Source organism: Pelophylax lessonae (assembly GCF_965119305.1).
Source record: "Pelophylax lessonae genome assembly, chromosome: 10".
Lineage (NCBI taxonomy): Eukaryota > Metazoa > Chordata > Amphibia > Anura > Ranidae > Pelophylax > Pelophylax lessonae.
Genome location: NC_138777.1, coordinates 237,848,333 through 237,869,092, shown reverse-complemented (window position 1 = coordinate 237,869,092; position 20,760 = coordinate 237,848,333). Strand labels below are relative to the sequence as shown.

At 44.5% G+C, this 20,760-nt stretch overlaps 1 protein-coding gene across 1 annotated transcript in view; it reads right to left on the bottom strand.

Annotated features, from left to right (window-relative positions):
• Nucleotides 1-18,182, bottom strand: part of SPG7 (SPG7 matrix AAA peptidase subunit, paraplegin) — a 49,584-nt gene extending 31,402 nt beyond the window's left edge. Inside the window, exons 1-6 of the mRNA XM_082270747.1 lie at nucleotides 18,026-18,182; nucleotides 15,689-15,791; nucleotides 15,514-15,603; nucleotides 11,116-11,354; nucleotides 7,382-7,521; nucleotides 3,369-3,471 (exon numbers count right to left, since the gene is read on the bottom strand). Of these exons, the coding sequence (XP_082126873.1) occupies nucleotides 3,369-3,471; nucleotides 7,382-7,521; nucleotides 11,116-11,354; nucleotides 15,514-15,603; nucleotides 15,689-15,791; nucleotides 18,026-18,124 (774 nt within the window). The 5' untranslated portion in view covers nucleotides 18,125-18,182. The remainder of the gene's footprint in view (nucleotides 1-3,368; nucleotides 3,472-7,381; nucleotides 7,522-11,115; nucleotides 11,355-15,513; nucleotides 15,604-15,688; nucleotides 15,792-18,025) is intronic.
• Between the last annotated feature and the right edge of the window lie 2,578 nt (nucleotides 18,183-20,760).

The window sequence follows — 20,760 nt, the reverse complement described above, 5'->3', positions numbered from 1 at the left end:
ACCCTACGGACTAAGACTGGGATGCCATTAAAGTTCATGTGTGTGTAAAGGCCGGCGTCCCAATACTTTTACTGGTAATATAGTGTATGCGAATTGGATGAGTTTTTACCCACTTTCAATGGAGCCGGTTCACACATGTCCGGGCGGCCACGGTGCGGTTTTGAGTCTGGTTCAGGTGGGAATTTCAGGACAAAATTTGGCCTTGAATCACACCTGGACCGATGAACAGAAACGCTCTGGACTGGAATCTGAAGCCAGACATGTGTATCCCAGCCTTAGGGTTCAGCATGCATATGCTTGTAAGGGGATCGCAAAGTCTGGAGCCTCTGTAAAAATGTTCTCAGGACCTGCAGCTGCTGCATACAGCCATTTATAGACAGCGATTAGAGGATGCAGCTGTCTGTAGTTACAGTCTGGGCCGGGGCCGGGGGGGGTGCATAAAGCGCGTGCACCGAACGCAGACTGTGATGAGAAATCAGTGATGAGAAAGCCTCACAAAGGGACACAGCCAACAAAACAAAAAAATACAAACTGGCTCAGCTTTTCTCCTAAGCAGGCAATCTTTTGCTCTTCTTGATCCATTCATACTTTTCCTCCTCGGCTGTCACTGACTTCCTTAAAACAGGTACAGTACTTTGCAAAAGTTTTAGGCAGGGGTGAAAAACGCTGTAAATAAAATGCTTTCAGAAATCAAAGTGTTGATAGCTTTTTTGTTTTATCAATTAACAAAATAGAAATGAAGAGAAGAAAAATCCAATATTTGGGGTAACCCCCCCCCCCCCACCTTCTTCTATGTAGACTTGCACACAGTTTTTGGAGGAACCCGGCAGGTAGGTTGTTCTATGTACATCTTGAAATACTAAGCACAGATCTTCTGTGGATGTCGATTGCCTCACATCCCTCATCCCAGACAGACTCCATGATGTTGAGATCCGGGCTCTGTGGGAGCCAAACCATCACTTCCAGGACTCCTTGTTCTTCTTTACTCTAAAGATATTGTTCTTGTTCTCCTTTACTTCTTAATGACATTGGCTGTATGTTTGGGGTCTTGTCTGGCTGCAGAATAAATTCAGGGTCAATCACACGCCTCTCTGATGGTATGGTCATGATGGAGAAGTATCTGCCTGGATTTCTAAGCCATGAGGACACCATTGATCCTGACCAAATCTCCAACTCCATTTGAGGAAACACAGCCGCAAACTTGCAAGGAACCTCCACCATGCTTCACAGTTGCCTGCAGACACACATTATTGTACTGCTCTACAGCCCTTCCTCCGACAAACTGCCTCCTGCTACAGCCAACTATTTCTCATTTTGATTCATCAGTCCAGAGCACCTGCTACCATTTTTCTGCATCCTAGTTCCTATATTACCCTCCACTCCCAAATAATTACCTGAGCCAGATCCTAATCTAGTTCTGTGCCCTAGAGCAGTGTCGCTGCTCTCTCTCCTTCCTTGCTGCACTCAGTGAGAGCAACGATTGGCTCCTGTTGCTATCAATCAAATCCAGTGATGGATAAATGGGGAGCAGGACCCAGCCTCACTGTGTGTGTCAAAGGACACACAGAGCGCGGCTCAGTATTGAGCCTACACATGTGCCACCATAAGAAGTGGCTTCCTATGGTGGCACACGGAGAGGTGGCAGAGCCCAGAGCGTGGGCATGGGACCTCAGAAGAGGAGAATTGGGGGTGCTCTGTGTAATAACATTACACAGAGTTGGTAAGTATAACATGTTTGTGATTTAAAAAAAAAAAAATTCTAATCACGTTATTAGCTGAGGGTGGACTCCCCTTGCATTGTCGATTCCTCCAGTCTAAGTGAAACATTGACAGTTATTTATGTGTAAGTGTTATTACCTCCATATAAATAATATTGTAGTATGTTGGCTGTAAATCATTATAGTATATGCGATTGTTCATAATCTATTGATATTCTTACCTTCTGTATTTTTTTAAAGAAGTTACAGCTGGCCCACGTTGACCATCTCCTAAGGAAGCGCAATTGCGCAAAACATGGTAGACCCTAGACAAATGTCAACCGCTGGATCCACATTCTTGATGTTCTGTCATCCATACCCAATTAAAGTCACCATCTTTGTTGGTGGGGTTTACTCACTTGGTTATAATGAAGTTTGATTTTCAACATCAGGATTGTTAGTGTTATCCGGGGCCGTCCGTACATTGGAGGAGGGTATTCTCTGTTAATTCACTGTTTTTATGCAAAATTCATTTATGTATGTGTAAGATTTTTTATTATTTTTTTTTTTTTTTTTTGATTTTTTATTATTAATGGAATAAAATATATTTTTTATATAACTTACCGTATATACTCGAGTATAAGCCGAGTTTTTCAGCATGTTTTTTCATGCTGAAAATGCCCCCCTCGGCTTATACTCGAGTCACTGGCTTCACTGTCTTTTCAAAAATGGCGCTACTTGGCGCCGACGTGTCACTGCGCATGTGCCGCATGCCCGGGAATAGCCGAACGTGTTCAGGCTTTCCCGAGCATCGGCGGCGCATTTGCGGTGACTTATTGGTGCCGGGCGGCGCGATTTTTTAATCGAAGGCGCCTCACCGACAGGTAAATGAGACTCCTCCGCAGCCCCTGCATTTCCTCATACAGTGCTGCGGGCATGGTACAGGACATTCTCCTGTACCATGCCCGCAGCACTGCATCTCCTGTGCCATGCCTGTACATACTGCGCCATGCCTATACCTACTGTGCCATGCCTGTACATACTGTGCCATGCCTATACCATCACCTGTACCATGACCTGTGCCATGCCTGTACCATGACCTGAGCCATGCCTATACCATCACCTGTGCCATGCCTGTACCATGCCTGTACCATCACCTGTGCCATGCCTGTACCATCACCTGTGCCATGCCTGTACCATCACCTGTGCCATGCCCTTACCATGACCTGTGCAATGCCTATACTAGGACCTGCGCCATCTCCTGTACCATGCCCGCAGCCCCTGTTTTCTGTCTTGTGGTGGTCCAGTAGCTGCTGCATTTCCCACCCTAGGCTTATACTCGGGAAAACGTATTGACTCACTTTTTTGTGGTAAAATTAGGGGTCTCGGCTTATATTCGGGTCCACCTATACTCGAGTATATACGGTACTGGTTTGTGATAGAATGCTGTGCCATCAAAGTCCATTTTTGTTTCTTTTTTGGTTTCTATGATTTAGGACGAGGCACTGAGTATCATGGCGTGTCCATAGTGCCACTCTATGATGATACTTTAGAATTTGCCATAATCACATTAATAGATTTTTAATATGTCGGTAGGGGATCATAAACTTAAGCAAACAGTAGACAGAGCAGAAGAAACCAGACACAAGAATATTACGCTCTAAAACTTACAAAAGCGGAAAAACCTCCTTGACGGCCAGTCATCCCGGCTGCCCGGAAAAATAAGTATAAAGCGCCAGCAGCAAAGCAAGCGATGATTAAAGCGTACGTAAATCTGTGAGGGGGAGAAAAGCAAAAAATAAAGATGATTAATTACCTGAGATGTGTAGGAACACAACAATCAATTGTGAGACAAAGTAAAAGACACATCCAGTTATACGAAGTAACACGTACAAAGAGTAAGACTAGTGAGCAAAAATGCTATGAGAAGGGTAAGTGTCGCTGCTCTAGTGCGCAACTATGGATCAGACTCAGGAAAGTATGGAGGGGGCGGGGCTCCTCCCCCCAGACAGGAAACTCATTGCCATTAGCTCTTTAAAAAGATGGTCCCTCAGGCACCTGGTCAGTTTATCCAAGAAAGGAAGGACGGAGCTGAAAAATAGTTAAACAGTACACCAAATCACCTTATAAATACAAAAGGGTGGGAACATGCTGTCCTGGAAGATTCCTGGAAACCGAGTTACCGGTAAGTCTAACTCTGGTTTTCCCCCGGTCATCTTCCAGGACAGTCCTTGAGAGGATGAACAAGTACTCACCCAGTTTTTTTTTTTTTTGGGGGGGGGGGGGGGGGCTCGGCTTGGAGGACTTTCCTTCCAAACGATTGATCCTGGCTACCCGGAATGTCCAATCTATAGCGTTAAATGAACGTTGACATACTTGACCACGTGGCAGCTTTACATATTTGTTTCTCTGGTTTGGTCTGGTTTCTCTGTCCTGTTCTCTATTTTGTTCCCTCTAGGGACGAAAACTTTTTCTAGGAAAGGACTTCTTTTTAACTGGGAAGGTTTTCTTCCTATCGGCTGTACGGTCCAGGGCTTCATCCAACTAAGGGACGAAAAGAAAAATGGCAGAAAAAGGCACGCTTCATAAGTGCAACTTACAGGCTGTATCCCCCCGGCCAGATTTTGAGCCAAAGTGCTCTCCTGGCTGCCACGGATAGCGAAGCTGCTCTGGCTGATAATTTCACTGACTCAGCTGAGGCCTCTGCAATAAAGAATACTGCTTTAAAGAGCATGGGAAAAGATTTTAACAACTCCTCCCTGGAGGTACCCGCCATCAGGTGCTCTTGCACCTGAAAATGTCTTGCTACACCGGTCTTAGCTAAAGCCGGCCTGAGGTTGGCCAAAGAGGTATCCCATGATCTTTTCAGGATTATATTGCACCTTTAATCCATGGGGTCCCCTAGGTGCCCCTTGTCCTCAGAGGCCAGATCTAAATGTTTTAAAACCTACACTAGGGGGGGCATCCAGCTTTGGGCAAATGGTTCCAAACTGACTTTGGATCCTCATGAAAGGGGAACCTTCTTTTTAGGCTACTTGGAAAAAAAGGGGCTCTTCTCTGGTTCTGGCCACTCCCTGAGCACCATATCCGTCATGACTTGGTGCACTGGGAATACCTTGGGCTTCTTCTTGCTCGGGCCCTGGTACATTCTATCATGCCTTGAAAGCAGAGCTTCTTCTTCCATAATCTCTAAGGTATCGTATATAGCTCTGAGAAGTTCATCCACTTCTTTCAAAGAAAGTCAGATCCTGGTAGATTTTGAGGCATCTCCCTGACCCGAGTCTGACTGGGAGGAATCTGGGTCAGTAATATTAGGGGGGGGGGGGGGGTTCTCCCTATTCTCTGAAGGCTCTCCTGAGCCTAAAGCTAGAGGAGTAGGAGAGGTGGGCAGCTGATCGGACTCGCAGCCGTGTTTGTCCCCTGCGCATCCGCAATAAACTTCTCGAAAGATTGAAAAGCGTATTGCACCTCATCCTTGAAAGAGCAAAGAAATTTTGAAAATGGAAAATCGTCCTCGCTTTTTTTACTGCGGTAATGCATGTGGGACATAAGGTCTTAGTATAGCCGGATGACAGCCTGGCAGCACAGGAAGAACACTTTCTCTTTTCAGTCTTAGCCGCTGCTTTTTCTGATCTAGAAGTTTTTTTTATGAGAGGGGATAGATAGAAAAAAAGGGAGTCTGTTTATTAAGAGGCCCCTTGTCCAACCCCTCCTCACAGTGTCTAAGCTCAGGGTGCCCAAAACAAACTGCTAAGATTCCCCCTGGATCTTCAGTCTGTAAGGCCCAACCACCTCCATTCCAAAAATACATTACACAGGATAATATGGCTCTGGCCACTGCCAGCCTACCTGTGATGAGCCGGTGCTTGCCTCCCCTGTAGCGTGGGATGCCGCCATGATGTCCCTCTGCTCCTGGTCACTGGCGCCTTAAGCTCGTGCTATCGTCCTTTAAGACAGTGGCTCGGCGCTCCCCTTGCACTCTGCGCCTAGAGGCCAGAACCACGACTTCCGGCGCCCAGTGATGACCTATCATCCACCAGAAATTACTTCCGGTGTCTTCCTGCAGAGAGAACGTCTAGGATATAGTACTACCCTCTTTCTGCAATAGACCATCTAATAGCAATGAGGAGCAGCTACGTTTACTAGATGTCAGAAGGTGTCTTATTTGGAGGCAAAAAAGAGCTTTAGAACATCAGAGGCCTTGTTTATCCTCTTCTCAGGAAAGCGTAAAGGGAGGCCAGCCTCTAAAGGGACTATAGCTAGGTGGATAAAGATGGCCATCTCAGAGGGTTACAAGACTCTACACTTGGATCCTCCGCAGGGACTGAATGCACATTCCATCAGAGCAATAGCTACATCCTAGGCAGAGAGAGCCGGTGCTCCCCCAGAACAAATATGTAAAGCTGTCACGTGGTCAAGTATGTCAACGTTCATTCAACACTATTGATTGGACATTTTGGGTAGCCAGGATCAAGCGTTTGGAAGGAAAGTCCTCCAAGCCGTAACCGCCCCCCCCCCCCCCCTAAAAACTGGGGAGTACTTGTTCATCCTCTCAAGGGCTGTCCTGGAAGACGACTGGGGGGAAACCGGAGTAAGACTTCACGGTAAGTCGGTTTCCAGGAGTCTTCCAGGACAGAACGTTCCCACCCTTTTGCATTTACGGTGATTTGGTGTTCTGATTAACTATTTTTCAGCTTTGTCCATCCATTCTTGGATAAACTGGTCAGGTGCCAGAGGGACCGCCTTTTAAAGAGCTAATGGCAATGTGTTTCCTGTCTGGTGGGAGGAGCTCCATCTCTCAGGGGTTGTCCTGGAAGATGACTGGGGGAAACATGCGATATGCATAATATTAATATGGAATATTAATTTAAAAATGTCTCATTCATTCTCTGCATTATATTATATTATATATATATATATATATATACACATATACACATACACACACAAAAGTATTGGGATGCCTGCCTTTACACGCAAATTTTTTTATTTATTAATTATATATATATATATATATATATATATATATATATATATATATATATATATATATATATATATATATATATACACACACACACACACACACACACACACTAGGATTGCACCGATACCCCTTTACGAGTACAGATACTTTCAGTCAGGTACTCGTCGATACAGCGTGCTGATACTTCGTGTTGCGATTTGCACCCATACAAAATGAATCTGTCTGAATTGCATGTGGTTTCCCCACTGCTCCTGTGTGAGCCCAGGTTTGCCATAGTCATTTCACCCCGGGTTCACACAGGAGCAGTGCGGGGAAACTGCATGCGATTAGGACAGAAATCGCACTGCATTCCTATTCAAATTGCATGTGATTCTTTGAATTCATTTTGCATGGGTGCACTGTAAAGTATTTGTTTCCGGTATTGGACCATTTTCATGAGTACTTGTGCAATTACACGGTATCGGCACCGATATTGGTGCGTCCCTAATATACACACACGCTTTTTTTTTTCCTTTTCTTTTTAGAGAAGGAATTTGATTAGTCGCTGTGGGCGGCAGGAACTTTGCCTCCCAAATTAGGCTAAACCTCTGCTGGGAAACACAATACTGCTGTTCTCCATTCACCACAATTGCTTCCCCGCCTCAAACGATTCAATATGGCTGAAAAATGTCTGCTAGACAAGAAGGACTCGCCGTACTTTCCATAAAAGTCAGTCCGCCGGTATGTGACGGGGATTCGATCCATCACCGAAATGTTTAAGTCATCTTCTGCAGCACGAAGCTTTTCCTCAAACTTGTCTATGTTGGCAACTTTCATTCTGTAGACTTGGCGTCTGGCCTGTGTAGAAGAAGAAGAAGCCTCCTTTAAATGCTCGCTTTTACATCATCATCCACTAAGCTGCGTTCTATAGAAAGCACTTCAAAATGTCACAACTTTATTAGAAACACAACCCTGACCTACTGAAAACAAAACATTCTGAAATCAATCTATAAAGATCTTACCATGAATAGAGAACAATATGTTCACCAACCAATAAACGTTTCAGGTTTTAACCACATCCCCTCTGGAAGATTTTACCCCCTTCATGCCCAGGCCATTATTTGCTATTCAGCACTGCGCTACTTTAAGGCGGTCATGCAACGCTGTACCAAAATTACATATATATATATATATATATTTTTTTTTTTTTTTTTTTTTTTTTACACACATAAAGCTTTCTTTTGATGGTATTTGATCACCTCAGTTTTTTTGTTTTTAGGATTATATAAACTAAAGAAAACAAAAAATGTTACAAAATATATTTTTTACTTTCTGTTATAAAATATATATATATATATATTTTATTTTCATAAATGTAGATGTAGGCCAAAATATACAGTATCTGACAAAAGTAAGTACACCCCTCCCATTTCTGTAATCATTCTATTCTATCTTTTCATGTGACAACACTGAAGAAATGAGACTTTGCTACAATGTAAAGTAGTGAGTGTACAGCTTGTATAACAGTGTAAATTTGCTGTCCCCTCAAAATAACTCAACACAGCTATTAATGTCTAAACCACTGCCAACAAAAGTGAGTACACCCCTAAGTGACAATGTCCAAATTGGGCCCAATTAGCCATTTTCCCTCCCCGGTGTCATGTGACTCGTTAGTGTTACAAGGTCTCAGGTGTGAATGGGGAGCAGGTGTGTTAAATTTGGTGTTATCGCTCTCACTCTCTCATACTGGTCACTGGAAGTTCAACATGGCACCTCATGGCAAAGAACTCTCTGAGGATCTGAGAAAAAGAATTGTTGTTCTACATAAAGATGGCCTAGAGCTTTTTTCAAATACCTGTAGGGCCAGATTTGATGAAGTGAACATGTGTGAGGGCCGACCATTTTGCCTGACATTCTTTGGACCATTAAAATAAAATGCAAATTAACTATTTTATGCAAAGTTTATTGCAAACGGCATACTTTTCATTTCATCACATGGAGGTGTTAAATCTCTCTGCCTTTTCTATCTGAAGGTCAGATGAAAAAAAAATCCAAAAAGATGAAATATATGTAAGGAACATTGTAAAGTACATTACATATTATTGGTAATAAAGGTTGTCTGTTAACTTTTAAGTTAAAAAAAAATATGAACAGGAACATAACACCAAGCATACATGTTGTGTCCAAATATATTTATAACTGATTTAGACCAACTAACATGAACTGAGATTTTACAATATATTCATCTCAAATCGGAGCATGCGTGCTCCCTAATCAATCACACAAGGGTTAACCACGTGTAAGCACTATATGAACCCACTGATGATTAATGATGGCAGCAATAAAAGTCTTGAATGATGCCAATGTATTTTCCCAAATTACCTGTGGGGCCGTATTAAAGCGGCCCATGGGCCGGACTTTGGACATGCCTGGCCTAGAGCAGCTGCCCCGTCAACGTATATGTGCACGGGGAAGTCTGCAAGTAGTTTAACCACCTAAGGACTGGGCCTATTTCTGACATTTGTTGTTTACAAGTTAAAAATCAGTATTTTTTGCTAGAAAATTACTTAGAACCCCCAAACATTATATATATATATATTATTTATTTATTTTATTTTTATTTTTTTGCAAAGACTCTGGAGAAAAAAATGTCAGTGGTTGCAATATTTGTTGTCAGGTGGTATTTGTGCAGTGGTCTTTCAAACACAAGTGTTTTGAAAAAAAATACATTTATTGAGGGATCGGGGGTCTAAAAGACCCCAAACACCCCCACTGCACTTTAAAGTATTCAAAATGCCGAAATCTGCATTTTTGAATACGGAGTTCTGATCCAGAGCCAGCCGAGACCATCAGAGTGCCTACTACCATCTGTCTTGGTGGCGCAGGCAGGGGGGGAGGGCGGATCTGGGGGAGGCGGTGCTTGAGCATGTCGTGTGATGTCATGGTGCAAGGGAGCTGACCGAAGCGGCCGGTGCTTTGTGTGCGGGTCTACAGGACAGGAGCAAGGCAAGTCAGGAGCAGGACTGTCAGTGATGTTAGGACTGAAGGAACCACCTGGCGTGGAGAGAGACTGTCACTGTGACTCAGGAGGTGATGTGTCATGTTGGCGAGGTGTCATCATGATCTGTACGCTGCCGTTAGTGTCACTGACCTACTTACTATATAAAAAAATAAAATGAGAAATATGTCTTTTGCTTTAATAACTACCTTAAATCACATTGCTAATTGCATATTGTTTGTGTTTGTAGCCTAAATACTGACATTCGCACTTAAATCTGTAATTTTGTAACTTTTAGAAATGCCAGTAAAAACTTGGCTGTGCCAGTAAATTTTGGGTGTCGTGTCAGTAAATGTCTTGTAGGTTGGCAACAATCAACGTTTTCATGCGTAGGCGCCCCCACACATGCATTTACGTTTGTATGTGCGTATATATATGAGTGTAATTTTTTTTTTTGGGGGGGGGGGGGTTAAATGTGCTTGGGAATAACTTTTTTTTTTTGCAAGAAAATACATTTTCAAACTTACCATTTTTTTCCCCATTACATAGAGGACAGAAAGCCTGATGTGCTGTTTTTTTAGGGGACAGGTTCTCTTAAGGCTCCATTCACACTTGCGCAACTTGTCCTGCAACTTAGGACTGCAAAGTTGCATGACAAGCCGTACCCCATGATTTCCAATGGGTACCGTTTATATCTGTGCAACTTCAAGTCGCAGCAAAGTCAAAGTAGTCCCTGCACTACACTGGTTCAATTTGATGCGATCTGAGGTCCACGATTACACAAGCATTGCTTCAGGTCACACAAGTGTGATCAGGACTAAAAGATCCCCAATGTCCTCTGGGCTCCACTGAATGTTTTGCAATGCCGATCGCACTGCAAAAAAAAAAAAAAAACTTTTCCTGGCTAAACTAGCAGGAGACATTGAGATCCTGCCCCCGAAGTGACATCAGAGACGTCACTTTCCAGGTCACAGCTAGAAGGGGAGGAGAGCGGAATTGTGTCCACTCTTCTCCTTCCCCTCCAGCCACCACCACCTGCCATCTCGCTCCTGGGCCTGCAAATGACCAAGCAGAACTCAGATGGCGGGCAAGGCAGTGGGGGGGGGGGCGTTTTGGGGCACCGTTACCAGGGAGGGGTGTGTGAGCAATCGGGCAGCAGTGCTGCCGCACAAATGCTTTCACCTGCCAGGCAGGAGTGTGCCTCTCAGTTTTACACTCAATCCCGGAGGCTGAAGCCTCCCAATTGTTTTTGAAACCCCCCCACTCTCAGGCCTGGCAGATATAGGGTTAAAAGGTAATGCTACACTATTTTGTTTTTTGTTGGGATTCTCAACTTACTTTTATAGCATAAAATACAAAAAGTGCCAATACTGCCATGCTGCAATGTCAATGATGCCACCTAAAGATTTAATAAGATAAATAAACTAAGAAAAAAGAAAAGGAAAAGGACTCACCACTTGGCCCACCAGCACTGCATCACTATACAGATGCACATACACATAGTCCCTCTCCGGGTCAACTTCCACCCGTGCCACCTCACCCTTGGCTAACATTTCATTTACAAAGTCGTTCCAGGAGATTTCTACATTTTGGCTCCTAGTAGCCAGGATATTGAACAATGTGAGCACCACCAGCACCACAAAGAACCGCCGATACAGCATGAGAAATCCTTGCTCCTTATTCTTCTTCTCATCTAAGAAACCACAAAGACCGCAGTTAGTGACAAGCACCACACATGACTAAAGAATGTTCAGCCAGACAGTAAATTATTTTGGTTTGAACAATAAAGTGGTTGTAAAAGGCAAAAAGGTGCATTCTATGCAATAAGATAAAAAAAAAAAAAAAAAAAAAAAAAAAAAAAAACCTGTGTGCAGCCCCCCTAATACATACCTGAGTGCCGTCTCCATCCAGCGATGTGCATGAGTGCCTCGGCTGTCTCTCCCTCCTGATTGGCTGAGACACAGCAGCAGTGCCATTGGCTCCCGCTGCTATCAATTCAGTTAGCCAATAAGAAGAGAGAGGGGGCATGGCCGAACCAGGGCTCCGAGTCCAAATGGAAAAACAGAGCTGCGGCTCGGCTTGGGTGCCACCTATAGCAAGCTGCTTGCTGTGGGGACACTTGGCAGAAAGGAGGGGCCAGAAGCGCCGGCGAGGGACCCAAGAGAAGCATCGGGGCTGCTCTGTGCAAAACCATTACACAGAGCTGGCAAGTATAACAGGTCTGTTATTTTTTGCTGATTGATAGGGTATCAAATACTTATTTCACTCATTAAAATGCAAATCAATTTAGAACTTTTTTTAAATGCGATTTTTTGTATATTTTTGTTGTTATTCTGTCTCTCACTGGTAAAATAAACCGACCATTAAAAGCTCTAACAAGCCGGGCCCTCTAATTCCTCCTGTATTGAATTGTATTGTAACTGCATTGTCTTCCCTCACATTGTAAAGCGCTGCGCAAACTGTTGGCGCTATATAAATCCTGTATAATAATAATACTTAAATTTATAGACTGATCATTTCTTTGTCAGTGGGCAAAGGTACAAAATCAGCAGGGGGTCAAATACTTTTTTCCCTCACTGTATGCGCTGCTATAAGAGAAAATCTGCCCCAAAGGAAGAACAGCTGTGCTGCCCCAGGCAAGCCGCACACAAAATACAAGAACTGTAATCAAAAATCATAATCTAGGTTATATACCTTCTATTTATGGCTCACTTTACAATTATAGTTACAAGACTCCTTGAGTAGAGCTCCAGCACCCTTCTTGCACAAAAATCCTAGCAATATTTTCCACCCATTTGAAGGGTGACTATAGTGCAGTTATGGGGAACCTTGGCACCCCCAGATGTTTTGGAACCACAATTCCCATGATGCTCAACTACACTGCAAAGTGCATGAGCATCATGGTAAATGTAGTTCCAAAACATCTGGGGTGCCAAGGTTCCCCATCACTGCAGTATAGGAAAATATTGCTGCTTCTCTGTGCACTCGCTGTACATAGAGAAAGTCATACACAATATTCTATGAACACGTACAAGACTTTCTCCGATGGATCAGCCTCCACCTCAGCCAATCAGAGGAATCCTTGTACTTCTCAATAGAATTACAAAGCTTTCTGTGAATGGCTAAGCAGCGCTCAGACCAGCTCGATTTTGTTCTGGGAATGGGATAAGAAGTCCCTGCACCACTGCTGGCACAAAGCTGCATACAGCAGAGATGTATAGTAACTAAGTAGAACTACTTCACTACTGTACTTAAGTACGGAAAGGCGGTATCTGTACTTTCCTGGAGTAGAATTTTTTTCTCCTACTTCCACTTTTACATCACTACATTTTTTCGATGATTTCAATACTTCTACTCCGATATTTTTTTTTTGTGCTGCATAGTTACTCGTTACTATTATAAAAATTACCACTGCCAGAACAGTAGATGGCAGGTTTCATGAAGGTAGTAGAAAGTGCAAAAGAAGTTGCCCCGGCGCTACCTCTAAGTGACACCTTGTCACTTTAAAATATATGTGCCATAGTGTGAGTGATTGGAAAAACAGTGAATAAAAATAAATATAAATAAATAGTGCACATATAAAATTAAATAATCCTTTTGTGAACAAGGATATTTCTTTGTGACCACTGTGAGAAGGTGCTCGTGTGCAAGTTGCAAATAAATAAATAGGTTGAAAAGATGAAATTTTTTTATTCCAATCAATAAATAAATTAAATGAATTCAGGGCAATAAATAAACAAATTAATCAATTCAGTGCAATAAAAGACAAATGAATAGTGCCACTGGATAGTGTGCCAGTGTAAAATTATAATATTGCTTGTAGAAGGTGCCAGTGAGGCAAGTGAAAGGAAGAAATTCCCACTGTGAGAGAAATCAGTGAATGAAGGTTGCATACACTAGCGTGGCCGCTAGATGTCGCAACTACAATACGACCTGTTTGGTAGTATTTGCTGGATTAGGTGAGCACAATCATGAGGGTTCCTTCTCCACGGCGAACAAGTATTGCCAGTTGATGTCATGTAACATAAGAAAAAGGGGACCCCATTTGTATAGGTAATAGGTTTGTAATTATATGTAATAGGTTTCATGAAGCTCAAAACGTGTATTATCAGCGCATACGAAAATAAAAGCTACTGTATGTATAAATAAAAGCTGCATTTGAAATAATAAACAATATGATGTTCAAACTTTTGACTTCTTTCTTTAATAACTACATAACACAGTACTTGAACTTTTACATTCAGTACTTGAGTAGCAAATTTTTTTAAAAAACTACTTGCAATACTTAAGTACAAAAAATGTTGAATACTTTAGTACTTCTACTCAAGTCACTTTTTGATTGAGCACTTCCACTTCTACTCAAGCCACTTTTTAATCGAGCACTTGTACTAAAGTATGGGTTTCGAGTACTTTATACAACTCTGGTATACAGTATGTAGCTCATGCTACATAGAGTTTACACAGTGCTCACAGCGGGTGCATCTATTACAGTGTTAATTTTGGCAGCAAATTTCAATTTAGTTTTAGTCTTAGTCTTAGGACTAAAATGGCATTTTAGTTTTAGTCCCATATTAGTCTTCTGCAAGTGTTTTAGTTTTAGTCGTATTTAGTCGACTAAAACTCCAATATATTTTAGTCGACTAAATGTCTTACATTTTAGTCGACTAAAGCTCATTTTAGTCCTCTATATTCGAATGGGTGTAGTTCAATTGTAATTTGTAATGCATTATTTAAGCATTTCTCTACAATTTCCAAACTTATTATATACTACTGCTGGTCCTGGAGTGAAAAATCTAATATTCAAAATCTAAATTTTCATTTAGTTTTAGTTGTCTTTTGACTAAAATGCCATTTTAGTTTTAGTCGTATTTTAGTCATCTGAATTATGTTAGTCGACGAAAACGTTTTAGTCGACGAAATTAACACTGATCTATTAGCGGAGGTAATAGTTCGTTGGACCAGCTTCCATCCAACAAACCATTTTAAAGTGTCAAAAAAAATGGAGTTATGCAATAAAACCATGTACCAAATAAAAATCTGAAAAAGAAAATGTAAAAATAAATTTAACTAGGCAAAGTAGTAATAGTTACTGAATGCATACTGATGTAGTTAAATGCAGTCTGGGCCCCTAAGCATCCTACTTCTGGTCACTAAATAGTTAACGGTAAGGCTAAAGCTGGCCATAAATTGATAAACCAGACAAAGTTGAATGAGTTGGTGGCCTTGTCGCCACCACTAAGCCCGATGTCCCTGGCAGAAAAATGTAAAAAGCCAGGCAGAGAATTGTTGGCTGAACAGCTCCTGCGTGCAATCAGAGGCAGGCAGTGTAAATAACAGCCGTAGCCGAAGATTCATCCATTGACACTGATTGGAGTGGATAGAGGAATCTGTTACATTTGTTTCACTCAGCCCACATGCAAAACAAAAGAAATCTATGGCCCCTTTCACACCAGCAGACCGATCAGGTCCACCTGTCCATCTTTTCCGATTGGACCACCCATTGTTGTCTATGAGGCAGTGGATGCCAGGGACATGTGTCCGCTGTCACCCACCGGCATCTGATCTGATCCTGTCCACTAAAAACAGACAGATGGGGGATACATGGGGAAGACATGCAGTCCGTTTTCATCCGACCGCTCCATAGAGAACAGCGGCTTGACCTGTCATCTGCCTGCTCAGTGGGAATAAGCAGAGAGATCCCCCAATGAGAAGGCTGATCCTCTTGGACAGATTCCGCCCTGTGTGAAAGGGGCTTTTGGGTGTCTGATAGGCTTAATAGAAGAAGTGGCTGGGGGAAGGGGGGCTGTTGTGTGTTCTGTCCATCAAACCAATACAAAGGTCTGTTCTCCTACCATCATCGTCTTGTTGACTTCTCCCATTTGAATTTTCTTTTTTGTTTTCTTGTCTCCTTGATTCAGTATTCTGAAAATATTGAATTCCCCCTAAAAGAGAGAGCACAGAAAAAATGATATCGCCGTAGACAAAGCTCTGCAGTCTGTTCTTTATTACTGAAGAAGAACCACCAACCTAGCAGCCGCCATAGCTGAACCGGGTCTCTGATAATATGCTTCTTTACCAGGATGCCAGTTATCCCCTTACAGGTGGGGGTTATCCTCCTGCACAGCAAAGTCTGGAATAGAAATACACACAGCAAAGATGTAAGAAAGAATCAACAGTAAAATGTACAACTGAGTGTTAAAGTGTTACTAAAGTAAAAAAAAAAAAAGGTTAATTAAAAAAAACAAACATGTTATATTCACCGGCTCTGTGCAGTTGTATTGCACACATAGAGTGCGGGAAAGCCGCAGTTGCCAATCATAAGAGGCCGAGGCATTCCGGACCTGCAGCCGCCAATCATAAGAGGCCGAGGCATTCCGGACCTGCAGCCGCCAATCATAAGAGGCCGAGGCATTCCGGACCTGCAGCCGCCAATCATAAGGAGGCATTCTGGACCTGCAGCGGCCAATCATAAAGGGTCGAGGCATTCCCTGACCTGCAGCCGCCAATCACAAGGGGCAAAGTCATTCCTGACCTGCAGCCGCCAATCACAAGGGGCCGAGGCATTCCTGATCTGCAGCCGCCAATCACAAGGGGCCGAGGCATTCCTGACCTGCAGCCGCCAATCTCAAGGGGCCAAGACATTCCTGACCTGCAGCTGCCAATCATAAGGGGCCGAGGCATTCCTGATCTGCAGCTGCCAATCATAAGGGGCCGAGGCATTCCTGACCTGCAGCTGCCAATCATAAGGGGGGTCGAGGCATTCCTGACCTGCAGCCACCAATCATAATGGGCCGAGGCATTCCTGACCTGCAGCCGCCAATCATAAGGGGCCGAGGCATTCCTGACCTGCAGCTGCCAATCATAAGGGGCCGAGGCATTCCTGACCTGCAGCTGCCAATCATAAGGGGCCGAGGCATTCCTGACCTGCAGCTGCCAATTATAATGGGCCGAGGCATTCCTGACCTGCAGCTGCAAATCATAATGGGCCGAGGCATTCCTGACCTGCAGCCGCCAATCATAAGGGGTCGAGGCATTCCTGACCTGCAGCCACCAATCATAATGGGCCGAGGCATTCCTGACCTGCAGCCCCCAATCATAATGGGCCGAGGCATTCCTGACCTGCAGCCCCCAATCATAATGGGCCGAGGCATTCCTGACCTGCAGCTGCAAATCATAAGGGGCAAAGTAATTCCTAACCTGCCAATCATAAGGGGCAAAGTCATTCCAGACCTGCAGCCGCCAATCATAATGGGCCGAGGCATTCCTGACCTGCAGCCCCCAATAATAAGGGGCCGAGGCATTCCTGACCTGCAGCTGCCAATCATAAGGGGCCGAGGCATTCCTGACCTGCAGCTGCCAATCATAAGGGGCCGAGGCATTCCTGACCTGCAGCTGCCAATCATAAGGGGCAAAGTCATTCCAGACCTGCAGCTACAAATCATAAGGGGCAAAGTAATTCCTGACCTGCCAATCATAAGGGGCAAAGTCATTCCAGACCTGCAGCCGCCAATCATAAGGGGCCGAGGCATTCCTGACCTGCAGCTGCCAATCATAAGGGGCCGAGGCATTCCTGACCTGCAGCCGCCAATCACAAGGGGGGGGGGGGGGGTCGAGGCATCCTGGACCTGCAGCCGCCAATCATAAGGGGCCGAGGCATTCCTGACCTGCAGCCGCCAATCACAAGGGGCCGAGGCATTCCCTGACCTGCAGCCGCCAATCACATAAGGCAAAGTCATTCCTGACCTGCAGCTGCCAATCATAAGGGGCTGAGGCATTCCTGACCTGCAGCCACCAATCACAAGGGGCCGAGTCATTCCTGACCTGCAGCCACCAATCATAATGGGCCGAGGCATTCCTAACCTGCAGCCGCCAATCATAATGGGCCGAGGCATTCCTAACCTGCAGCCGCCAATCACAAGGGGTCGAGGCATTCCCTGACCTGCATGTATACACACCCCTTGTATGTGGGCGGCCATGGTGCATGCCATGCGTCGGCTGCCCATGATGTGCGGCCTGCAGTGACAGCTTCCTGGCGGTCAGAGGAGGTTCTGATCCGGCCTGAGCTCATCCCTGGTGGCCACAAGTAGAAGGAAGCCGTGACCCCCCATAATTTTCTGATGATGGGGACACTCTGGGATGACCGGTCCTCTTTAGAACTTATAACAAGTAAACAGATTGCATTCAGCAAAACAAATCTTTGCTATAACTGCAAATATTAAACCCCAGAATACCTCCATGTTTGCAGGGCCTATCCCTGTAAATGAGAGGAAGGTGTCACCTCCATTGCTGGCCTCCATGTCCTGTCATAATAAACAATAATAATCCATTATATTCCTCCATTGGGGCCAGCAATCATCTTCTTACCTGCACCAGGCTGCCCTGTGACCCGCTCCGGGCCAGCAGCCGCCGGATACCCGTCAGGCAGAGGTGGCGCCCCCGCACCCCGAGCAGTAAGGGCCCCATCGTCGGCCACGCCGATCACTCCAGCCCGAGGCTTTTACTGCGGCCTAGTACAGCAGGCGGCTCCCGTGTGCTGTGTCTGCTCTCCGCCCACAAACACCCAGCCAGGCTCGCCATCCATCCAATGAGAGCCGGGGCTGTGACCCTGGAGGTGACTTTGTTGTATAATGCTTCACACCCTCCACTTAGATAACAAGGTGGAGCAGCATGTTGTCAGTGAAGTCTTCAAGTTTAAGCAGCACTAAACCCAACTTTTATTTTATTGCAGCTTGCCAATTCCTAGATCTGATGCCTGCATTCGTTTCCTTTTTTGGACTTTCTTTCCCTTTACAGTATTATTACCCAATGATCCTACCAGCAAGTCTGATGTTTCTCTATAGAAAAAGCTGTCCTGCAGATGTAGCAGTTACAGGAGTGAGGAGACCAACCACTTACCACTGATAGGGGGTGCTTACTTTATCACAAAAGGAACAAAACTGTCCCTGGAAGTGATTATAAGGCCCCTTTCCCAGTTCTGCAACTTGTCCTGTGATTTGGGACTGCAAAGTCGCATGACAGATCGCACCCCATGATTTCCAATGAGTGCCGTTCATATCTGTGCCACTTTAAAATACTCGCTGCACTACTTTGGACCGACTTCGATGCGACTCAAGGTCGAGGTCCACTTTAACGAACAGCTGCACCCAAATACACTTGATGTCCTTTTTTTTCCCCACAAATAGAGCTTTCTTTTGATGATATTTGATGACCTGTGCGATTTTTAGATGTTGCACTATAAGGCTCCATGTACACGGGACGCTGGAAATGGCCGTTTAGGAGCAGTTGGGCGTTTTTTTCAGAAGCCCCCTGAACCCATCTACATTTTATCTTATCTGTCCATGTACACCAGGCCGTTTACAGTCATTTGCAGGCAGTTGCGTTCAGGGACTTTTTTTAGAACGCAATTATTTGCGTTCGAACGTGTGTTTCCCGGCGTTTCAAACGCACAAATGCGTCCGAACACGTCTGAACGCGTCTGAACGCGATGACCCGCGTTTAGCGTTCGCGTTTTTCCATTTTAAAGGGGAATCATTTTTTTGACCTCTAGGAACGGTTCTAAACGCAAACGCCCGCAAACGCCGCTAAACGCGGGTACAAACGCGACTGAACGGACGTTTCAAACGTCCTAAAAATTCCAGCATTCAAAGGGACTTTTAACAACGTCCCGTGTACATGGAGCCTAAATGGAAAAAGAGTGACAATTTTGAAAAAAACGCAATATGTTTTACTTTCTGCTATATAACAATCCCAATAAAACATTTTTAAACATCACATTTTTTTTATCAGTTTAGGCCAATTTGGTGAAAAAAAATCCCAAAGAGAGTATTTTAATTAGTTTTCACACAAGTTATCGTGTCTACAAACTATGGGATAGATTTTTGGACTTTTTATTTATTTATTTTTTTGTTTTATTAGTAATGGCGACGATCAGCGATTTTTAGCGGGACTGCGACATTGCGGTGGACAAATCTGACACGGGGTGACACTTTTTGGGGACCAGTGAGACCAATACAGTGATCAGTGCTAAAAATAATATGCACTGTTACTGTTTAAATGACACTGACTGGGAAGGGGTTAATACTGGGGTTGATCAAGGGGTTAAGTGTGCTCCTAAATTGTGCTTACTAACTGTGGGGGGAGGGCTCTGTGACAGGCACACAGAGATCGGTGTTTAAGCTTAAGGCCCGTACACACGTGCAGATTGTCGGCCGAAAAGATTCGGCCGACGACCGATCGGCCAATTTTCGGCTTGTTAGTATGATGCTTCCGACAGCCGACAGCGCACTTTCGGCCGAACAGAATCTGTCGTGCAAGCATTAAAATTTTTGTATGCCGACACCAAAACGGCCGATTGTTTGCCAGTCAGTACAGAATTCGGCCGACAGACAGCAGATTTGCAAGACTGGGCATGCTCAGAGAAGAAAAAACACAGGGAAAGTTATCCATCACATGACATCACTTCTGCAGTCGGCGGACAAAATTCGTGTGCAGTCTTTTGCACTTTTCAGCGGACACGACAGCCCGTGGACAAAAGACGGCCGATCGGTCGGCCGACGATCGGTACGTGTGTACGGGGCTTTAGCTCAGACACACAATGCGCCTGTGTGAAAGGAGAGCTGCCTGCTTTGTTTACATAGGCAGACCTCTCTCCTGTCAGTTTGCATAGGAAGCCAGCGGTATTTGTGGGAGGCCAGCGGAGATCCAGCTGCTCCTCCCGCGGTCTGGCTCCCGTTGTGTCTAATCACAGTGGGAGCTCGGCTCTGGCGGCACGCGCGCGTTGCCAAGACCGCGTGCACATAATCCTATACCCCCTGCTGCAGTAAATCTGCATGGGGCGGTCGGCAAGTGGTTAAACACCCCAAATCTTTTCTTTACCTTTAACCCCTTAAGGACCGGGCCTACTTCTGACACTTGTTGTTTAAAAGTTAAAATCTGTATTTTTTTGCAAGAAAATTACTTAGACTTGACAATTCGGCTTGGGGTGCGAACATCGCGGGATCCCTGACAGGTAAGGCTCCATGTACACGGGACGCTGGAAATGGTCGTTTAGGAGCAGTTGGGCGTTTTTTTCAGAAGCCCCTGAACCCATCTACATTTTA